The 19,363-nt window shown below is 43.8% G+C and overlaps 3 protein-coding genes across 3 annotated transcripts in view; 2 read left to right on the plus strand and 1 right to left on the minus strand.

Moving 5' to 3' along the window:
• The first annotated feature begins 1,423 nt into the window (after window positions 1-1,423).
• On the plus strand, window positions 1,424-2,992 carry LOC137522159 (activating signal cointegrator 1 complex subunit 2 homolog). The gene is made up of 2 exons (XM_068242190.1): window positions 1,424-1,575; window positions 1,969-2,992. Exons 1-2 carry the CDS (start codon window positions 1,424-1,426, stop codon window positions 2,990-2,992), a joined length of 1,176 nt encoding a protein of 391 aa, XP_068098291.1.
• Window positions 2,993-3,294: 302 nt separating this feature from the next.
• LOC137522160 (uncharacterized) lies at window positions 3,295-4,945 on the minus strand. Its single transcript, XM_068242191.1, has 3 exons — window positions 4,932-4,945; window positions 4,741-4,842; window positions 3,295-4,194 (listed from the first exon to the last, which is right to left on the minus strand). The coding sequence occupies exons 1-3, from the start codon at window positions 4,943-4,945 to the stop codon at window positions 3,321-3,323; spliced, it is 990 nt and encodes a 329-aa protein (XP_068098292.1). The 3' UTR covers window positions 3,295-3,320.
• Window positions 4,946-11,154: 6,209 nt separating this feature from the next.
• REXO2 (RNA exonuclease 2) overlaps window positions 11,155-19,363 on the plus strand; it is a 38,910-nt gene continuing 30,701 nt past the window's right edge. Inside the window, exon 1 of the mRNA XM_068240842.1 lies at window positions 11,155-11,402. Within this exon, the coding sequence (XP_068096943.1) occupies window positions 11,262-11,402 (141 nt within the window). The 5' untranslated portion in view covers window positions 11,155-11,261. The remainder of the gene's footprint in view (window positions 11,403-19,363) is intronic.

Consider the following 19,363-nt stretch of genomic DNA (forward strand, 5'->3'; position numbering starts at 1 on the left):
TCCAGCCACTCTACGTCCCTTCTTTTTAGGTCACACCAACGTTTCACAATAGAGCTGATGGAGTGAAGCTTGAAATAATTACGCAAGAATAGTGCCTGCAGGCTAAGCAGAACACGGTGCTTCTGATACCTGCTCCTCATGAGGTCATAATTGTTGCGAAACATGGTCTGAAAATCAAGAAAAAAACCTAATTCAGCCATCTCTAAGATATCATGTTATAATTAGACAATACATTTCACCAACAATAGAAGCACTGGTCCCTCTAAAGTCGCTAACATCCTATTGCAGCTGAGGCCTCATTATATGTATTGGCATGTAAAGAAGGCACATGTTAATGATCATATCTGTAATAGTAAGGTGAGGTCATAAAATGTATTGTGACATTCAGCCATTATTGTAAATAATCCTGTTACATGACAAAGTGAACGTGAATGCCTACCAAATATTATAAGGTATGGGATGGGTGTGGGATGTGGTATGAAGTAGAAAGTGCACTTACTTTGGCTAAAATTTCTTTCTCCTCCTCGCTGAAGACTGCTGGTGGCATCTTGCTCAAGGCGCGGTCTGTGTGCGTCTACACATAACAGGATGAGCGTCTAGACGCACTGTTAAACCTCATTGGATCACATGACGGCACGCTTTAGCGCCACTCAGAGACGTCTTAAAGTAGCCGCACTCTTTCGAGTTGTATGCGGTTGTTAAGTCGCATAATGAATACGATAGCATAGAAAATATTACTACTGCTTTTGAGTGGAATATAAGCAATGCTTATAAAACATTACAATAACATGGTGTATGTATTGTGCCTATCAGAGCTAAATGTATTTATCTGTGTAAGTTTCGCATATCACTTATTACAAATATGTATGTAACTGTCTAATACATACATATAGGGCTTGATTCACAAAAGAGTGCTAACAGTTAGCACTCTTTTGAGAATAAAGCCCATAGTGTATTGGCTGTGCTATATTCTTAATTTATCTGTTGTTTTGCAAACTGGCATAATTATTTGGCCATTTGCTGAAATGTTTTACTAAAAATTGTTACATGTTCCACATTTCTAACAGTAAATGACACCTAAAAGACGCACTTCACGCAGCTTTATCCAACATTTTGGGAATTGTGTGATAATGTACCTCATGGTAAAAATCGAATTGTAAATTGACAAAGGTGTTATGGATGTTTTCCCACTTTTAACAATAACACCTTCCATAAATGTACAGTATACCACCTTAGTGACTTCAGAAATCGATTTTACACATCAGATACTTTATCTAGCTTAGGATATAGTGTTTGATAACGCTTATTGAGTTAAAGGTATAGTGATCATAATTATATATGTTTTTAACATGTTATATAAATGATTTACATGTTTGCTATGCATATAATGATTTATTCTTATATGTATATTTCAGTCCTTGAAATGCGAGATCGTTGGAAAGCTGTGAAAGATAACTACAAAAGAGAGATAGAAAAGGAGAAACGTGCAAAAAGTGGAAGTGGACCAGCCTATGTGAGCAAATATTGCCACTTTCAGCAGCTGGAATTTCTACGTCCTACCTTTGATGGAAGACAGTAAGTGTGATAATACACAGCTTTTAATTGTGCTTATATATATATTTTTCCACGAAGTGTAGTTGCTAATGTTTTTTCCAGCTTCTGGGGCAATTTTGTGCCACTAGGGGCCCACAGGCCTACATTTTGTCTGTATGCTACAATCCAACATCAGTGTACATGTTTGTAATAGTGGTCATCATGTGTTAAATTTCAATCTCCTCTGATTACATAGGTCAGATGTTAATGTCACAATTTTATACTGTGAGTTCGATGTATCTTGATTTACAGTGTTTGTCTGGCACATTTGAATATATGGCCTCTAATAAAAGCAGCATACATATGGCAGTACTTATGATTACATATCTTACATATATATGTAATAATAAAGCATTGTATTTTTTCTTTGTGTAGGACTGAGGATAGCTTCCAAATTGATGCATTGGAGACAGAGAGCAGCCACACTCAAGATGGAATGTCACAAATGGACACACTAGAAGCTGCACCATCCACAAGCCAAAATGCCCCTACTGGACGAAAGAGATCTCGTGAGTTAGTTGGACCTGGAAAAAATGTGGATACCAATATGTTTTATGCTTTTCAACAATTGATGGAAAGATGGAAGCAGAGCCAAGAGCAGATGTCACCTATTCAAAAATTGGCCAATAGTCTGGTTACATATATGGAGAAAGTCCCTGAAGAATCACTACCATTCATGCATAAAGAAATTCTTGATGTTATTATTAAATACCAACACAATACAAGTATAAACAGTCACAGCCAAGACCAACACATTAATACAGTATGTGAAGATTCCCAACCTCCATCTATACATTCCCAACATCCATCTATACATTCCCAACCTCCATCTATACATTCCCAACATCCATCCATACATTCCCAACCTCCATCTATACATTCCCAACCTCCATCTATACATTCACAACATTCATCTATACATTCACAACCTCCATCTATACATTCACAACCTCCATCAGCACATTCACAACATCCATCAGCACATTCACAACATCCATCTATACATTCACAACCTCCATCTATACATTCACAACCTCCATCTATACATTCACAACCTCCATCTATACACTCACAACCTCCATCAGCACATTCACAACATCCATCTATACATTCACAACATCCATCTATACATTCACAACCTCCATCAGCACATTCACAACCTTTGGCTAAAAGTTATGCCGCCACTCATCCATACGGTTCTTCACAACAAATACATGCACAACAAAGACAATTGCCATATTACAAACAAAATCATCCTGAACATATTACACAACACTATATTCCTAACAATGAACACAATCAGACACAACCACACCCTCAGCCATTTAACTCTCAAATGCCATCACAAACAACAAGCTGTATTGAAGAAACATCATCTCAGGAATCTCAATTTTATTAAATAATTTTCATGGTAATTATAATGTGATTTGATTTGACAGTGTCATAATGAATGTAAATATGTTACTTTGGTTTATTTGGGTACCCTGTTGTAGCATTGTTAAGACCTCAAATAAGGCCTATAATGCTGCACACATTTAAAACAATTAACATGAAAATAAACCCATTTCAAACGTTCATTGTGTCAAGATATTTTATTTTTAATATGTAATACTTTACCCTACAATTACAAACTATAAGGACTACTTACACATCAATGAACTTTCAATCAGTGTGTTTACATAAATTCAAATAAAATGTCCTATTGTGGTTTTAAACTATTTGAACAACTACTCATCTTGCCATGCAACATATCCGTCAGGGCTTACAAAATATTGTGCCATAGAATTGCGCATATTTAGAGCATCAGAGGTGCCACGTGGGGGGTTTGCTGTCACATCTTGCATAGCACAAACCTGTGGGTCATCTGGTCTACCACCTTCTCTTTGCCTAACAAAGTTGTGTAGACAACAAGCTGCTTTTATGACAGCAACAGCATTTGGCAAATCAAGCTGAATAGGTGTGTGTAGAATCCGCCATTTGCTTACCAAAATGCCAAAGGCACATTCAACAACACGCCTTGCCCGGGTTAGGCGTTTGTTAAAAATGGTGGTAACATCATTAAGACCTCGTGATGGATAAGGTCTCATCATATGAGGACCAAGGCCAAAGGCCTCATCTCCCACCAATGTATATTGGTAAGCTGGTTCTGCTCGTCTTGGCCATGGTTTGGGAGGTGGAAAACCCAAAAGACCTGCTTCCATTCTTTGATAAAAATTTGAATGATGGAAAATAAAGGAATCACAGGAGCTGCCATAAGAACCAACATCAATATAAATGAAATTACTGTTTACATCAGCAATAGCCAAAATAACTAAAGAAAAATAACGTTTATAATTATAATATCGGCTCCCAGACTTGGGAGGCATAATGATGCGCACATGTTTGCCATCAATGGCTCCCAGACAATTTGGAAAATAAGCTATGTCCCAAAAACCATCCGCTATCCGTTGCCATGTGCTTTGATCAGGTGGGGCCATGTAAATTGGAGCGACTCTCTTCCAAATTGCCTTACAGGTGTCTCGAATGATGTAAGCTATTGTGGATTTGCCCAGACGGAAAGAATAATGTAGGGAAGCAAAAGACTGGCCCGTAGCCAGATATCTGTAATACAAAATAACGAAACACACACCATTACACATCAATGTTTCAAAATTTAGAACACTATACAACAACCTTGTGAAAGCACTCATTATAAAGAGATTCATAATGGTTTTTACATTGTACAACCACAAAAATATCCTTGAACAAGGATTACCACACAAAAATTTACTTACATTACACACTGGTCTGTAAGTATCAACAACACCAAACATATTGTATTTACATTCAACAGACATTAACTTATAGGTATTAATTGAAAGGATATTATACATCTTCATGAGTCTTGTTTGATGAAGCCTTGCAAGACTACAATAGTTATATTTGCAGACAAATAAAAACATATTGACAACACTATTAAAATATTAACATGTGTTCGATAGATAAGCATACTACTTAGGAGCCCTTGCTTACACATGTCACATGCATTTTTGAGAAAAACAACACTTTGACAATATAGTTGCTAAGAACGTTTACACGAAATAACACATTTTTAACATTCACATAACTATGCCAAGTACATTATATAGAGATTTATTAACATCATACCTCAATGTCACCAATAGTTTCTCCTCTGCTGAGATAGAAGGTCTGAAATTGACATTTTCTTTGGTAATATCAACACGAATAAGCTCCAAGAGATGTTGAAAGCTAATGTGAAAATGAAAAACACATTTAATAGGGGCTCACACACTAAATTACAGCAAACATTGGCAATTGTTAGAAAAATAACTACTCACCTTGCTATTGACATGCGGGTAAAATTAAAAAACTTCTCAGGATCAGCTATCAGATCAGGGTACAAAACTCCAAAATAGCCCTTCTCAACCCTTTCTTCTAGGAGAGGATGTACCCAATACCTCCTCCTCCTCCTCTGCCTTTGTAAAAGGCGCATAAAAAATAATAAACAACCACCACCAAACATTTGCTCATCTATGCTAGTGCACATACTGACTAACCAACTTCACCTATACCTCCGATTTTTCAAACATACAAATGCTCATTTATAGTTGTAAATGTGCGACACAAACGTCGCATATTATGATGCTATTTTGATTGTTGTGCCTCCGTTAAATCGCATGCTAACGTTACCACTTTACTTGCTATTTAGCGTTGCGTTTTAGCCACGTTGTGTAACAGCGCAACGCGCGTTGGCACTGTGAACCTAGCCTTAGGTTAGGTTTACAGTGGTCAGTTGCATAACTCACGTGTTATAATGACTGTGAACTGCAATGGAGACTGGCCATAGACTTTAATACAAAGCCTGCATGCAGTGAGTTAGAATAACACGATCCGTTACTGTGAACAGTCCCATAGAATTGTATGGACAGTGAGTTGTCATGCAGATTTTTTCTGCAATGCAACTGACCACTGTGAACAGGGCCTTAAGCTAGTAATTTTATTATAGACCAAAACTGGAGGCCTTGTTCACAGTGGTCAGTTGCGTTGCAAAATACTTCTGTATGTGAACTCACCGCCCATACACTGCAGTTCTATGGGCCTGTTCACAGTAACAGAATGGATCACGTTATTCTAACTAAATTCCCCCAAACTCCCCAGGGGCAATCCGGGCAGCGCTCCTGTGAGAGGCAGAGCTATGAGCCGCAGCTCTGCCTATCATCTCGTCTATCAACCCGGATCACCGCCTCTCCCCCACCCCTCAGTCTTCCTTCACTGAGAGGGGCAGAGGATAGGCGGTGATACGCGGCTGATAGACGCGTAAGGAGGCAGAGCTGCGGCTGAAAGCTCTGCCTCCCAACAGCAGCAAAATCCACAACAAAAAAAGTTGTGGGTTTTTGGGGGGAGAGGGAGGGGGGAGTTAGGGGGGATTTAGTTAGGTTGCAGCCGCGGGGATGTGGCGTTTTAGTTAGGACAGTAATGTTAAACAGGATTTTGTAATAAAAAGATGATTTTAAAGAGACTTCAGTGTCTCTTTAAGGCTAATTTCACACCAGGACGTTGCGTTAGAGGAGGCGTTAAGGTCGCATAACGTCCCCCTAACGGAACGCCTGGTGGTGCTAGATCTGGACGTCAGAGTGAGCCGCGTTGTGCAGCTCACTCTGGCGTCAGTGATGCCGTGATGCGCACTCTTGTGCGCATGCGGCATCACGTGGTCCCGCCGGCCAATCGCCGCACAGAGCGGCTGCTCCAGGAAGTAAACACTGCACGTCATAACGTGCAGTGCATATTAATTAGCCATGTGCCTGGCCGCTCTCCGCTCCTCCCCAACATTTCTGAGCATGTGCAAGCAGTCTAACGGGGCTCAGCCGCGTCCAAAGTACTGCATGCAGTACGTTGTCTTGTGACACAGCGTTACAATGTAACACAACGTCCGCACTGTGAACAACCCCATTGATTTTTCATTACTGTGCGGTGGGCTGCGTTACAGGCTGCTCTAACGTGCGCCTGTAACGTCCCACTGTGAAACCATCCTAAATGTAACAATAACCGGGACAAATTGGCAAAAAAATGTGTGGCTTTATCCACAGTTTTACGTTTTATTTTAAAACTATAATGGCCAAAAACTGAGAAATAATGTTTTTTTCTTTTCTTATTATTCCCGTTAAAATGCTTTTAGAATAAAATAATACTTATCTTAATGTACCACCCAAAGAAAGCTTAATTGGGGAATGAATAGGAGAAGCGCTGAAATGTGAAAATTCCTCTCGTCCATATGGTGAAAACAACCCACAGGCTGAAATGGTTAATATAGGTATCCAGGTATAGATGCCCCCAGTATAGGTAGCTAGGTATAGATGCCCCCAGTGAGGTAGCCAGGTATAGGTACCCTCAGTATAGGTAGATAGGTATAGGTGCCCCCAGTATAGGTAGCTAGGTATAGGTGTCACAGTATAGGTAGCCAGGAATAGGTGCCCCCAGTATAGGTATCCAGGTATAGATACCCCCAGTATAGATAGCCAGGTATAGGTGCCCCCAGTAAAGGTAGACAGATATAGCTGCCTCCAGTATAGGTAGCCCGGTATAGGTGCCCCCCAGTATAGGTGGCCAGGTATAAGTGTCCCCAGCATAGGTTAGCCAGTTATATTTGCCCCCAGTATAGGTTAGCCAGCTATAGGTGCACAAGTATAGGTTAGCAAGGTATAGGTGTCCCCCTCAACAACCCCCCCCCCCCCTACACACACAAACACAAAGAACAATCCCCCGCAATGGCTCTCTCCAGTGACGTCGCATCACCTCTGCCACATACAGCTACAGTTTTCTCTTTCCATAGCACCGGGATGCAGCTTAATGATGTCATCAACCCGCATCCTGATGAGCTGCAGCAGAGGTGATGCGATTAGCACTGGAGAGAGGCACAGTGAGTACTGATATAGTGCTGGGGATTGATATTTATGGGGGGGGGGGAGGGGGCACCTATACCTCAGTAACCTATACTAGGGCACCTAAACTAGGTAGGCTACCTTTAAAAACCTCCTATGCGTTATGCTGAATACTGTGTCAATAGGGTGGCCATCCGTCCGGATTTAGGCCGGACAGTCCGGTTTTTAGACGGCTTGTCCTCCGTCCGGCGCAAGGCCAGGACGGACAGCCAGATGTCCTCCTTTTTAGACTGTCCGGCCCGATCTCCGCATCTCCGACAGTGACGTGTGTGACGTCACACGTAGACGTCGGCACACGCACACCGCCGCGCAACGGGAAAAGGCAGCCCTGAGCTGAGTTAGTTGGCCCGGGTGACGGGGGTAGGAGCTGACGACGCACGCGAGCCAGGCAGCCGCAGCCATTAGCCAGCCAGCAGTGTGTGTGTGTGTGAGTGCGTGCCGCCCCGCCCGTGGTCACAACAGATCCAGCCCAGACAGAGAGCCTCTCAGAGAGGCAGTCGCAGCCAGCAGAGTGCCGCCGTCCGCGGCCGATGAGAGACACAGCCAGCCAGAGCCAGGCCCAGGTCAGCACTGCTCAGCCAGTGCCACTGCCGCTGCCAACCCGTGGGTCCCAGGCTCCCACGTCACAGACACATCCAGGATTCCAGAGGCAGAGCCACTGCCTAAGTGCCTATATCCTCCACCCAGAGACTCCGGTGAGTGAATTGCTGCCAATCTCATAGCATTTGTGTGGAAATCTGCTGCCAATCTCATAGCATTTGTGTGGAAATCTGCTGCCAATAAGATTGCATTAGTGTGGAAATCTGCTGCCAATAAGATTGCATTTGTGTGGAAATCTGCTGCCAATAAGATTGCATTAGTGTGGAAATCTGCTGCCAATCTCATAGCATTTGTGGGGAAATCTGCTGCCAATCTCATAGCATGTGTGGGGAAATCTGCTGCCAATAAGATTGCATTTGTGTGGAAATCTGCTGCCAATAAGATTGCATTTGTGGGGAAATCTGCTGCCAATCTCATAGCATTTGTGGGGAAATCTGCTGCCAATCTCATAGCATTTGTGGGGAAATCTGCTGCCAATCTCATAGCATTTGTGTGGAAATCTGCTGCCAATCTCATAGCATTTGTGGGGAAATCTGCTGCCAATAAAATTGCATTTGTGTGGAAATCTGCTGTCAATCTCATAGCATTTGTGGGGAAATCTGCTGTCAATCTCATAGCATTTGTGTGGAAATCTGAAATCTTCTGCGAATCTGATTGCATTTTGTGGTTGGGCGGCCCTCTATCATGTGGACTATTGTACGCCACTGTCCTCGGTACGATGTCCTCCTTTTTGGGGTTCTGCAAGTGGCCACCCTATGTGTCAAGCATACCGCTTTTAGGTCATTTTTCTTGCCTGACCCATACCACCCAGGTGGTTAATGTAGGAAAATGTCACTGTGTCTTATGGTCTGAATACAGGGAGTCCCTGGCTTATGAACACATGCCAACCCAATATGATACTGAGGCTCCCTGTAAAGTGCAAAATTACTCCACAGTATCTCTGATGGTAACAGTAAAAAAGGGCGCAGGAGGCTAGTGGACAAATCGGGCGCCGCCATTCACTCCCATAATAAATATCGTTTAATGGGCGCCCGATAGGAAAAAAGGGCGCCGGAGAAAAATAACGTTTTAAAAGCGGCGCCCGGAGACTTAATGTTTTATTACTGCTTCTCATGATTACACATTATTTAATGATTTATACATTTTTTAATATTATTTTTAAACGAAAAACAGTACAATATTTTTTTCAAACATTATTTTTAAACGAAAAACAGTACAATTTTTTTTTTTACATTATTTTTAAACGAAAAAAACGCACAATATGTTTTTGAAACTTTAATAATGCTTATCACAGGGGGGTCTTAGGTTTAGGCACCAACAGGGGGGTCTTAGGTTTAGGCACCAACAGGGGGGTCTTAGGTTTAGGCACCAACAGGGGGGTCTTAGGTTTAGGCACCAACAGGGGGGGTCTTAGGTTTAGGCACCAACAGGGGGGTCTTAGGTTTAGGCACCAACAGGGGGGTCTTAGGTTTAGGCACCACCAGGGGGGTCTTAGGTTTAGGCACCAACAGGGGGTCTTAGGTTTAGGCACCAACAGGGGGGTCTTAGGTTTAGGCACTAACAGGGGGGTCTAGGGGTTAGGGGTAGGTACAGGGAGGGTTACTTAGGCACCAACAGGGGGCTCTTAGGTTTAGGCATCAACAGGGGGGTCTAGGGGTTAGGGGTAGGTACAGGGAGGGTTACTTAGTAAAAAAATTTTAAACGTTATTATACGTTTCACTATTTAAACGAAAGATTAACGTTTTTACAATTGCCGATTTAATGCACATTATTTAATGATTTATAACTTTATAAAACATTAATTTTAAACGAAATACAGTACAATACATTTTTAAACGTTATCCATGCTTATCGTTTAAAACCCTGCGCCCTTTTTTCCCAGTGCCCCTTTTTAACGTACGCATCTCTGATAATTTACACTTACAAACTGCAGTTGCTCAACCTGCACCAATACCAAGTGATGATGGGCAGATTCGACTAGAAGACAAATCTCTCTGATAGAATCTGATTACAGAGATCCATTGGCTACCCATACACTGCAGGCCAATTCCCGATTAATTTCAGCATAGTGGGCTCTATTCATAAAACATTTGCGGCGAAAAAACTCCTGGAGGGAAAATACCGCAGCGGTATTTTAGACTTCTGGGTGGTCATTCATAAAAATGTTGGCAGCTGCGATGCAAGTGCGGAGATCTCCCGCTGAAGGCTGGCGGTAAGCTGTCGGAAGGCATGCGGAAACACTTACGCCGGCAGAGTCCCTCCGTGCACTACTCTCTCTGGGAGGTCTGTCCCATTCACTTGTATGTAATCCGCAGGCTTCGAGGAAGCGGTATTTCTCGTCCACATACCGCTTCCTCTAATCTTTATGAATGGCCATTTTGTTACTTTTTTCTAGATAAATCTAGAAAAACGCTGCAGAAGGAAGAAATTTCTCGCTCTGCTGGGGGATTGTAGATTTTCATGCGGGAACAGCTTTTATGAATGCCCACTTTGCTAAATGGTCGGGAAAGTCCGCTGTTTTGAGCTGAAAACTTGCGGTAACGGTTTATGAATAGAGCCCAAAATCTCTCAGGAATAGCGAGTCCGCCGCATGTTCTTTATCGCCGGAACCGGGTCCAGTAACTTTGGCCAGTCTGCGCAAGAGAAGTGCGCTCTCCAGTATCTCTCCGGCAGCTACAAAAGGCATGTGGAGGTCTAGTGGTACAGTACACTACCACATCACATTTACAAATGCCAGATCACCAGACTACACTATTCCCAAAATGCAGTCTCATTTTACAAAACGTAATATAATTATATAGAATCTGAGGAGAGAAGGGAAGGTGATAAATATGCCACTTTATAACCTGCCTTGGCTTTCCCACAAAAGTTGCATACAATTTTCACTGATCTGTCACTTTTCCCGCCCTGACAGGGCACATGACTGCAGTGACGTCCACATTTCCTCAACCACGTCCCGTTCCAGATGCTGAAGTCTTGCGATTAAGAGGGGTGTGGTTGCGCAGCTAGAATCGGCACTTCGCTGTTGTACGGTGGCCGATAGGAGTCGATTCTGAATTTCTGAACGCGTGGACTCACCCGGCATGCTGAGTGTTTCCGGAAGCCGGTAGCGCTGGTAGTGACTGGGTGATGCTTCGCGCGTCTAGTGGTTTGCAGAGAATAGCGTTGTGCATTGGTAATGGTTTGTTGAGCGACTCTCTGCTGCCAGTCACATCGGGTAGGAGAATGTCGGGGAATATGGAGCAGCGAATGGTATGGGTGGATCTAGAGGTGAGAGAAGAGCTGGGCTTTGCACCAGCTGCTGACGTTTCTGTATAGTTGCTGGTTACCAGTTCGGTCATACTAATCATGAGCATTAAGCACATTGTAGATCCATGGTTCTAGAATCTAAAAGTTGATGTAGGTTATCTTCTAATAATATATTGTTAGAAGTTAATTACAAGTTTTCCACAAAGCTATGAGGTCTCCTGCTGGGTTGGGGCTAGTCAGGGACCCTGGGTGGGAGGGATATGGAAGCTGACATGTTTGTTTACTTTATGCACATAGCCTGGCTGTCCTGCTGATCCTCTGCCTCTTATACCTTGAAGAGTACCTGAGAGGATTTGGGGGGGGGGGGGGGACACGGAGCAGTGCTTTTCAGCGCTGCTAGATTTGGGCGCAGCCGGCGCCTACATAGACTACAATAGAAATCACTCCTATTGCAGCGCTTAGTGAGTAACGTGGGCTCCGGAAACCAAATTATTTCATTCCCCCACTATCCATGGCGTCCTGGAGGGGGAATAGTAATTAAATCGGCCCGGACTTGTGCAGAAGCAGGATCAGCCATATACCGCTGTATCCTACGCCCAAGTCTACCGGTGCCGATTTCAAATGTACTCGGGGGGGGGGGGGGGTTATACATACCCGGGGCTTTCTCTAGCTCCCTCGCCATCCTCCTCCGCCTCCTGGAGCTTCTACGATTGGCCCCTGAAAGTTTAGCTGCATGCCTGTTTTAAAGGATACCAGAACTGAAATGTGACATGATGAGATAGACATGTGTATGTACAGTGCCTAGCACACAAATAACTATGCTGTGTTCCTTTTTTTTCTTTCTCTGCCTGAAAGTGTTAAATATAAGGTATGTAAGTGGCTGACTCAGTCCTGACTCAGACAGGAAGTGACTACAGTGTGACCCACACTGATAAGCTATTCCAACTATAAAACACTTTCCTAGCAGAAAATGGCTTCTGAGAGCAAGAAAGATGTAAAAAAGGGGAGTTTCTTATCAGTGAGGGTCACACTCTATTCCCTGTCTGAGTCAGCCACTTACATACCTGATATTAAACTCTTTCAGGCAGAGAAAGAAAAAAAGAAACACAGCATAGTTATTTGTGTGCTAGGCACTGTACATACACATGTCTATCTCATTATTTCACATTTTAGTTCGGGTATCCTTTAAGTGTGTGATTTATATCCTACTGACCAGAGAGATCATCAGGACTGCCAGGCAACTGGTATTGTTTAAAAGAAAATAAATATGGCAGCTTCCATAGGTCTCTCACCTCAGGTTCTTAAGGGACCCAGCAGGAAACCTCTTTGGGAACCGGTTTCCAATTACAGCACAAAGCTTATTGGAAACTTAGCAGTTCAAGAGGGTGCTATCCACCCAATCGCATTAGCTGAATTTCCTTAACTCTAATACAATATTATCTCTTTATAATAAGCTCTGATAAAACAAACGTGATTCTAGTAAACTACCTCTCCCGGTCCCGGTCAATCTCCATTATAAAGGCCCGTACACACGATTGATCTGCAGGATCGACCTGTCCGTCAGACCCTCCTGCTGGGCGGGCGTTCCAGCGACAGTCTGGCGTGTGTACAGTCTGTCAGGCAGACTGATGAGGCTGTTTCTGGCTCAGAAACAGCCTTATCAGTCTGCAGACAGACTGTCGCTGGAACGACCCGCCCAGCGGGAGGGTCTGACGGACCCGTTGTTCCTGCAGATCAAGCGTGTGTACGGGCCTTAAAGTGGATCCGAGATTAACTTTTACTCATTGCATAATTGTGTTCCTTTCCTATTGTTTATAGGGCATTCCTCAAGCCAAATACTTTTTTGTTTTAATGCTCTAATTCCCTATAAACTAAATAAACCACTCAAACAGATTTTCAGAGAGCCAAGGCACTTTCAGACAGTAGCAAGGGCTCATGGGAGCCCAGTCTGGGCAGGGGGAGGTATTACTAGCCAGAGATTTCAGAGGAGGAGGGGGGGATTAGTTTTCTTTGCTCAAGATGCAGATAAGCCTGCCTCTGTGTAATGTTTACAAACATGTCTGCTGTCATTGTATCACAGGAAGAAATGTTCTTAACCACTTCAGGATCACAGGTTTTCTTCCCTTAAAACCAAAACAACTTTTACATTTCAGCGCTCCTCCCATTCATTCACTGATAACTTTATTGCTACTCATCACATGTGAATGATCTATAGGTTGTTTTTTTCGCCACAAATTAGGCTTTTCAAGGGTGATATTTTATTTTAGTAATAATGTTATTCTCTATGCATTTTAAAAAGAAAAAAGAGAAAAAAATGAAAAGATACACTATTTCTATATTTCCAACCATAAAAAAAAAAGCAAGGGAGGCTAGGATTAGATCAGGGTTGATCAGGGTTAATCAGGGTTGATCAGGGGTATATAGTCCTGGTATATTTATTTATAAGTCCTGGTATATTTATAAAATCCTCTAGGTGGCAGTCAGAATACAAGAAAAGAAGATCCAGTTACCTTGTAATCCTCTCAGGAGTGATTACAAGGTAACTGTATCTTCTTAAGTGCTGGCAACATTGTTTGTAAACCTCACAAATGAATGAGCACTGCTATTGGCTTATAGCAGTGCTCATTCATGGTTACAGGCATCTGATTGGTGATGGGAGTAATTACTCCCATTCATCAATCCCACCCAGAGATAAATGAAGCTGGTGCACGCGCATGTGCACGCACGGGGGCGCGCACCCGCGGGCGGGAGCGCGCGGGAGCGGGAGCGCGCGATCGTGTCCGCACAGCACAATAGCGGCAGGGGCATTTATCAACGCCCCTGATCCGCTCATTAAGTCAATAGGGGCGTAGTTATGCGTCTGGGAAATCCGAAAGTGGTTAAGCTGGCCATACACTGGCCCGATTTGCGCCCGTTTCGACAGCAGATTCGATCACTGGGATCGAATCTGCTGCCAATCGTTCACGCTACACGCCGAATTTCGATCCATTTCGTCCGATCCCGCCGTGCGGAAAATAACCGTCGATCGCCCGCGGGTAAAGAGCGCATCGCTAGCGGCGTTCGAGTGCCCGACGACCGACGCAATAGAGCCCGCATACATTACCTGCTCCGCCGGCGCGACTCCAGTCTCCCGGTCACCGCTGCTCTGTCTGCGCTCTGGTCTCCAGGTCCGGCATGACTCACTTCTTCTAGCCCGGCAGGAAGTTTAAACAGTAGAGCGCCCTCTACTGTTTAAACTTCCTGCCGGGCTAGAAGAAGTGAGGCATGCCGGACCTGGAGACCAGAGCGCAGACAGAGCAGCGGTGACCGGGGGGCTGGAGTCGCGCCGGCGGAGCAGGTAATGTATGCGGGCGGGGGCAGCAGCAGCAGCAGCAGCAGCACCACCACAACAGATTGTGAACGGTTTCAGGCTGAAATCGGTTCACAATCTGTTTGCTGTAAAGGTAGCCATACGATCCCTCTCTGATCAGATTCGATCAGAGAGGGATCTATCTGTTGGTCGAATCTGATGGCAAATCGACCAGTGTATGGCCACCTTTATATTCTATTAAAGCTGTTTGCAGCTAGATTTGCTGTGTAAACTATCTAAACTTTAGCTAAGATATATAGACAAGTTAAGCTGGCCATACACTGGCCCGATTTCCCGCCGATCGACAGCAGATTCGATCACTGGGATCGAATCTGCTGTCAAATCGTTCACGCAACACGCTAATTTTCGATCTATTTCGGCCCGAAATAGATCGGTCCCGTCGATCGCACCGTGCGGAAAATTACCGTCGATTGCTGCGGGTAAGGAGCGCATCGGTAGTGGCGTACGACCGACGCAGGTATACATTACCTGAAGCTGGCTCCCGGCATCTTCTCTGCATCACCTCCCGGCTGGCATCTTCTCCGCATCAGCTTCCGCATCCCGGCATCAGCATAACTTCCTGTGTCACTGCAGTGACAGCGGAAGTACAAATAGAGGGCGCTCTGGTTATGCCGGAAGCCGGGATGCAGAAGCTGATGCGGAGAAGATGCCCGTATGCGGGGGCCCGGGTGGGCGATAGCGGCAGCTCAGCAGATTGTGATCGGTTTCAGGCTGAAATCCATTCACAATCTGCAGTAAAGGCAGCCATACGATCCCTCTCTGATCAGATTCGATCAGAGAGGGATCTATTTGTTGTTCGAATCTGATGGCAAATCGACCAGTGTATGGCTACCTTTACTTGTTATAATTAGTTTTTCATCTCGGATCCGCTTTAAGTCTGTGGGAGCAACGCCTGGTATAGACAACTCAGATATAATAAAACTTCTGTTATAGTTAACGTGTTTTTTTGGCCCCTACGTGATGCTGACTCTGGATATAGTAAACAGTGGGCGGTGCATGTGTCATATGTCAGTGTGAAATCTATGGTCAGCTGCTCTCTTCGGGCTGGTTGCAGTGAGTTGATGCCTGATAACATTTGTAAGACAAGAATGGCCTCTGCTGGATATACAGTCTGGGCTGTGGAGTCGGAGTCGGGGCAATTTTGGGTGCTCGGAGTCGGGGAAAAAATACTCCGACTCCTAATGAATTTGAAACTAATTAAAATAGAAAATATGATAAAATGTTCTTTCTCAGATAATAGCCATTAAAAATAATGTATATAAATACAGTATATATACAGTAATAGCTGTGCTTAGTCCACAAAAATGAAATAAACCAATCAAAATTAGTTACTTGTGCTGCTTCAATAAAGCAGTCCCCGTATTTTTAAGGTCAGATATACATATCTGATTGTGACTGTATATATTATGTGTACACAGGAATCTCTTATATATACTAAATAACATCTATGCTGTAAGAATAAAGCCTGATGTGGAGCTGTCACTAATAGAGATGGTCAATAAGATGGAAATAATTCTGCATTGATGCTGATTTATGCAAATGTATGCACTCCCTTTGCTCATGAAATCAAATAATTTGATATGTTAAAATTTGGTTTGGTGACTACAAATTAAAGGGTACCTGAGACGGATGAAAAGTAAAGTTTTATACATACCTGGGGCTTCCTCCAGCCCTCTTCAGGCCAATCAGTCCCTCGCTGTCCTCCACCACCTGGATCTTCTGCTATGAGTCCCGGTAATTCAGCCAATCAGCGCAGTCCAGCCACGTGCCGCTCCCACAGCCAGGAACATTCTGCACCTGCGCAATAGTGCTGCACAGGTGTAGTATGCTCCTGGCGGCGGAGTGTGTGCATGCGCACTACGCCTGACTGGCTCAAGTACCTGGACTCATAGCAAAAGATCCAGGTGGTGAAGGACAACGACGGACTGATTATCCCGAAGGCGGCTGGAGGAAGCCCCAGGTATGTATAAAACTTTAATTTTCATCTGTCTCAGGTTTACTTTGTTACACAGTACTATACTCTACATGTGCACTCCCCACAGAGCTGCAGGGAATCCACTGAGAATGTTGTGCACATTGAACACAGAGGTGTTGTCTATCACCCATAAACCTTGTTCAGATTGTGCATGAAGAATGTGTAATAGAGGAAGAATCTCCTCATTCCCCTGCAGAGTACCTGCACATAATTCTTACAAGCACCCACACTTAGGGCTCATTTCCACTATAGCGAATTCGCATGCGTTTTTCGCATGAAAATTCGCATAGCAATACAAGTGAATGGGACTGTTTCCACTTGTCAGGATTCCTTTGCGTTTTTCTGTGCAGAAAAAATTTGCATGGCAGAGCCATCAGAATTCGCATATCGCATACCGCTATGCGAATCGCATACAATGTATTTAATAGGAAATTCGCATGAGGTTTGGGCATGCGAATTTTCATGCGAATTTTCATGCAAATTCGCATGCAAATTCGCATAGAAACAATGGAAAAGCACACCAGCACTGCCATGGTTAAATTCGCATACATCGTCATCCATGCGAATTCGCATGAAAATTCGTATAGACCCGCATGCGAAATTCGCATCCGCATGCGAATTTTTACCGCGGCGATTCGCACCGCACAAGTGGAAATGCAGCCTCAGGCCTGGTGCACACCAGAGGAGTTTTTCTGAGCGTTTTGAGTTTTTAAATCTGCTGCTAATGTTATCCGATGTGTCTGTGCACACTGGAGCAATGAGGTTTTGTAAAAAAAAACCCATAGCATTACATTGGGAAGAGCTTTTAGAGGTTTCAAAAGCTCTTTGTAAAAAACCTCATAGCATTACATTGGGAAGAGCTTTTGAAACCTCTAAAAGCTCTTCCCAATGTAATGCTATGGTTTTTTTTTTTTTACAAAACCTCATTGCTCCAGTGTGAACAGACACATCGGATAACATTAGCAGCAGATTTAAAAACTCAAAACGCTCAGAAAAACTCCTCTAGTGTGCACCAGGCCTTACATTGCCTAGGGCCTGATAGATGTTCTTTGTTCCGGTTTGTACCTTTTTACAAGTACTCTTACCAAGGACTAGTTTTAGTTTAAAGGGAATAAATCTAGTAGTCTACATATCCTTCTCACTTCAGTTGTCTTTTAAAATTCCTAAGCGTTGGCAGTTAGAGACGAATTTCACGTTACATACTTTTAATCAACAAAATTGTAATATGCAAAATAGAGGAGTTGGAGTCGGTGGAATCCTAAACTGAGGAGTCGGAGTCGGTGGATTTTTGGACCGACTCCACAGCCCTGTATACAGTACTGTACAAATAAGCAGCCTGGGGAAAATGAGGAATAATGTAAACATGAGAGGATGCAGCGTTACCACTTCCACTTTGCAGTCACCGATAAAAATATCATCACAGTCCTCCCATGGGATTGTACGCACTTCCGGGTAACATGTGGAGTGCAGTGCAGGCTATTTTTGCTTTTACTGCAGATCAGAGCTGGCCTACTCACTGCAAAACTGTGGAGAGTAGAGTGCTAAATCCCGCCCCGAGGTATCTGATCCACTCACAGAAAGCGAGTAATGCCGTGCAGGCTCAGATGCATTTGTCTAGTTAGACAAATAATTGGACAGTGACCGGCGGTGGGGGAACAGAGGATCGTAGAGGAAGGTGTGGGACAGGACAGCTGCAGGGAGCCGGTAGAAGTTTAAAAAGATACACAGAACCCCTTTAAGTGCCATTTCCACTACGTCCCAATACGCAGCATTTTCCCACATGCGAGGCAGATCAAGAAACGCTGCAGTTTTCTGCAGCATGCATCCAGATCCCTATAGCCATGCATATAGCTACAGGTATTCGGATGTGTACTCTTATCACTGCCAGTGCCAGAGCTGTCCTGCAAGACATATGCTGGTGCTGTGTCCGATTGTCCATGGCGGGCTAGAGGGGGAATAGTAATTTATGCCACCTGGAAATATGCCACTGAGCATGTGCATTAAGACAGCATTAGTGCAGCACAATCGAACACTGCACATGCATAGTGGAAACCGACCCTAAGTATGAAAGAAAACAATGCATGAGCTGTTAGGTTAGTGGCCGGTTAGGCAAACTATGGATATCTATCTGATATCATTCATTTTTACCACCTTGCACTGATAGATATTAGAAGATTTCAGCATACGTTTTGTTTATGAATTATGCCACCACTTGCTTTTGATTTCACAGTACAATACAGAGCTATGAAATCATGGCGTGTATACCGTGGTGCCCCTTCTCTCCCACATGCTTAATGTGATAAAGAATGGCTATGTCCTGTCCGCATTCAATCAATAAAATGGTCCAAACATGGATCAACCTGTCCCTGTTTTTTATCACGTTTTTTACGGCCCGTAGCCACCACGTGATTTCCACAACGGCTGGCGAATATTTATTTTGTTTAGCGATGAGCGATCGTTTCTGCAATCTCGTGATGTGGGTACAGGCGAGCCATTACGCAAATGTTGTTTAGCGTGTCACAACGATAACGGCCATCACGGCGGTTGGGATTTTTAAGATCCCCGACAACTTAGCACAAAGTAACGCGATCGCATGGCTTCCTGTTTGTGCTCGTCACTGAGTGACGTCTCTGTATC

The sequence above is a fragment of the Hyperolius riggenbachi genome, chromosome 6, assembly GCF_040937935.1.
Source record: "Hyperolius riggenbachi isolate aHypRig1 chromosome 6, aHypRig1.pri, whole genome shotgun sequence".
Lineage (NCBI taxonomy): Eukaryota > Metazoa > Chordata > Amphibia > Anura > Hyperoliidae > Hyperolius > Hyperolius riggenbachi.

Bases quoted from the DNA above. Each gene is read 5' to 3' on its own strand.
- LOC137522159 (XM_068242190.1), top strand. From the start codon at position 1,424: ATGCGAGATCGTTGGAAAGCTGTGAAAGATAACTACAAAAGAGAGATA. The intron at 1,576-1,968 runs GTAAGTGTGATA...TTCTTTGTGTAG, and splicing joins CCTACCTTTGATGGAAGACA to GACTGAGGATAGCTTCCAAA.
- LOC137522160 (XM_068242191.1), bottom strand. The intron at 4,195-4,740 runs GTATGATGTTAA...TTTGTATTACAG, and splicing joins AAACTATTGGTGACATTGAG to ATATCTGGCTACGGGCCAGT.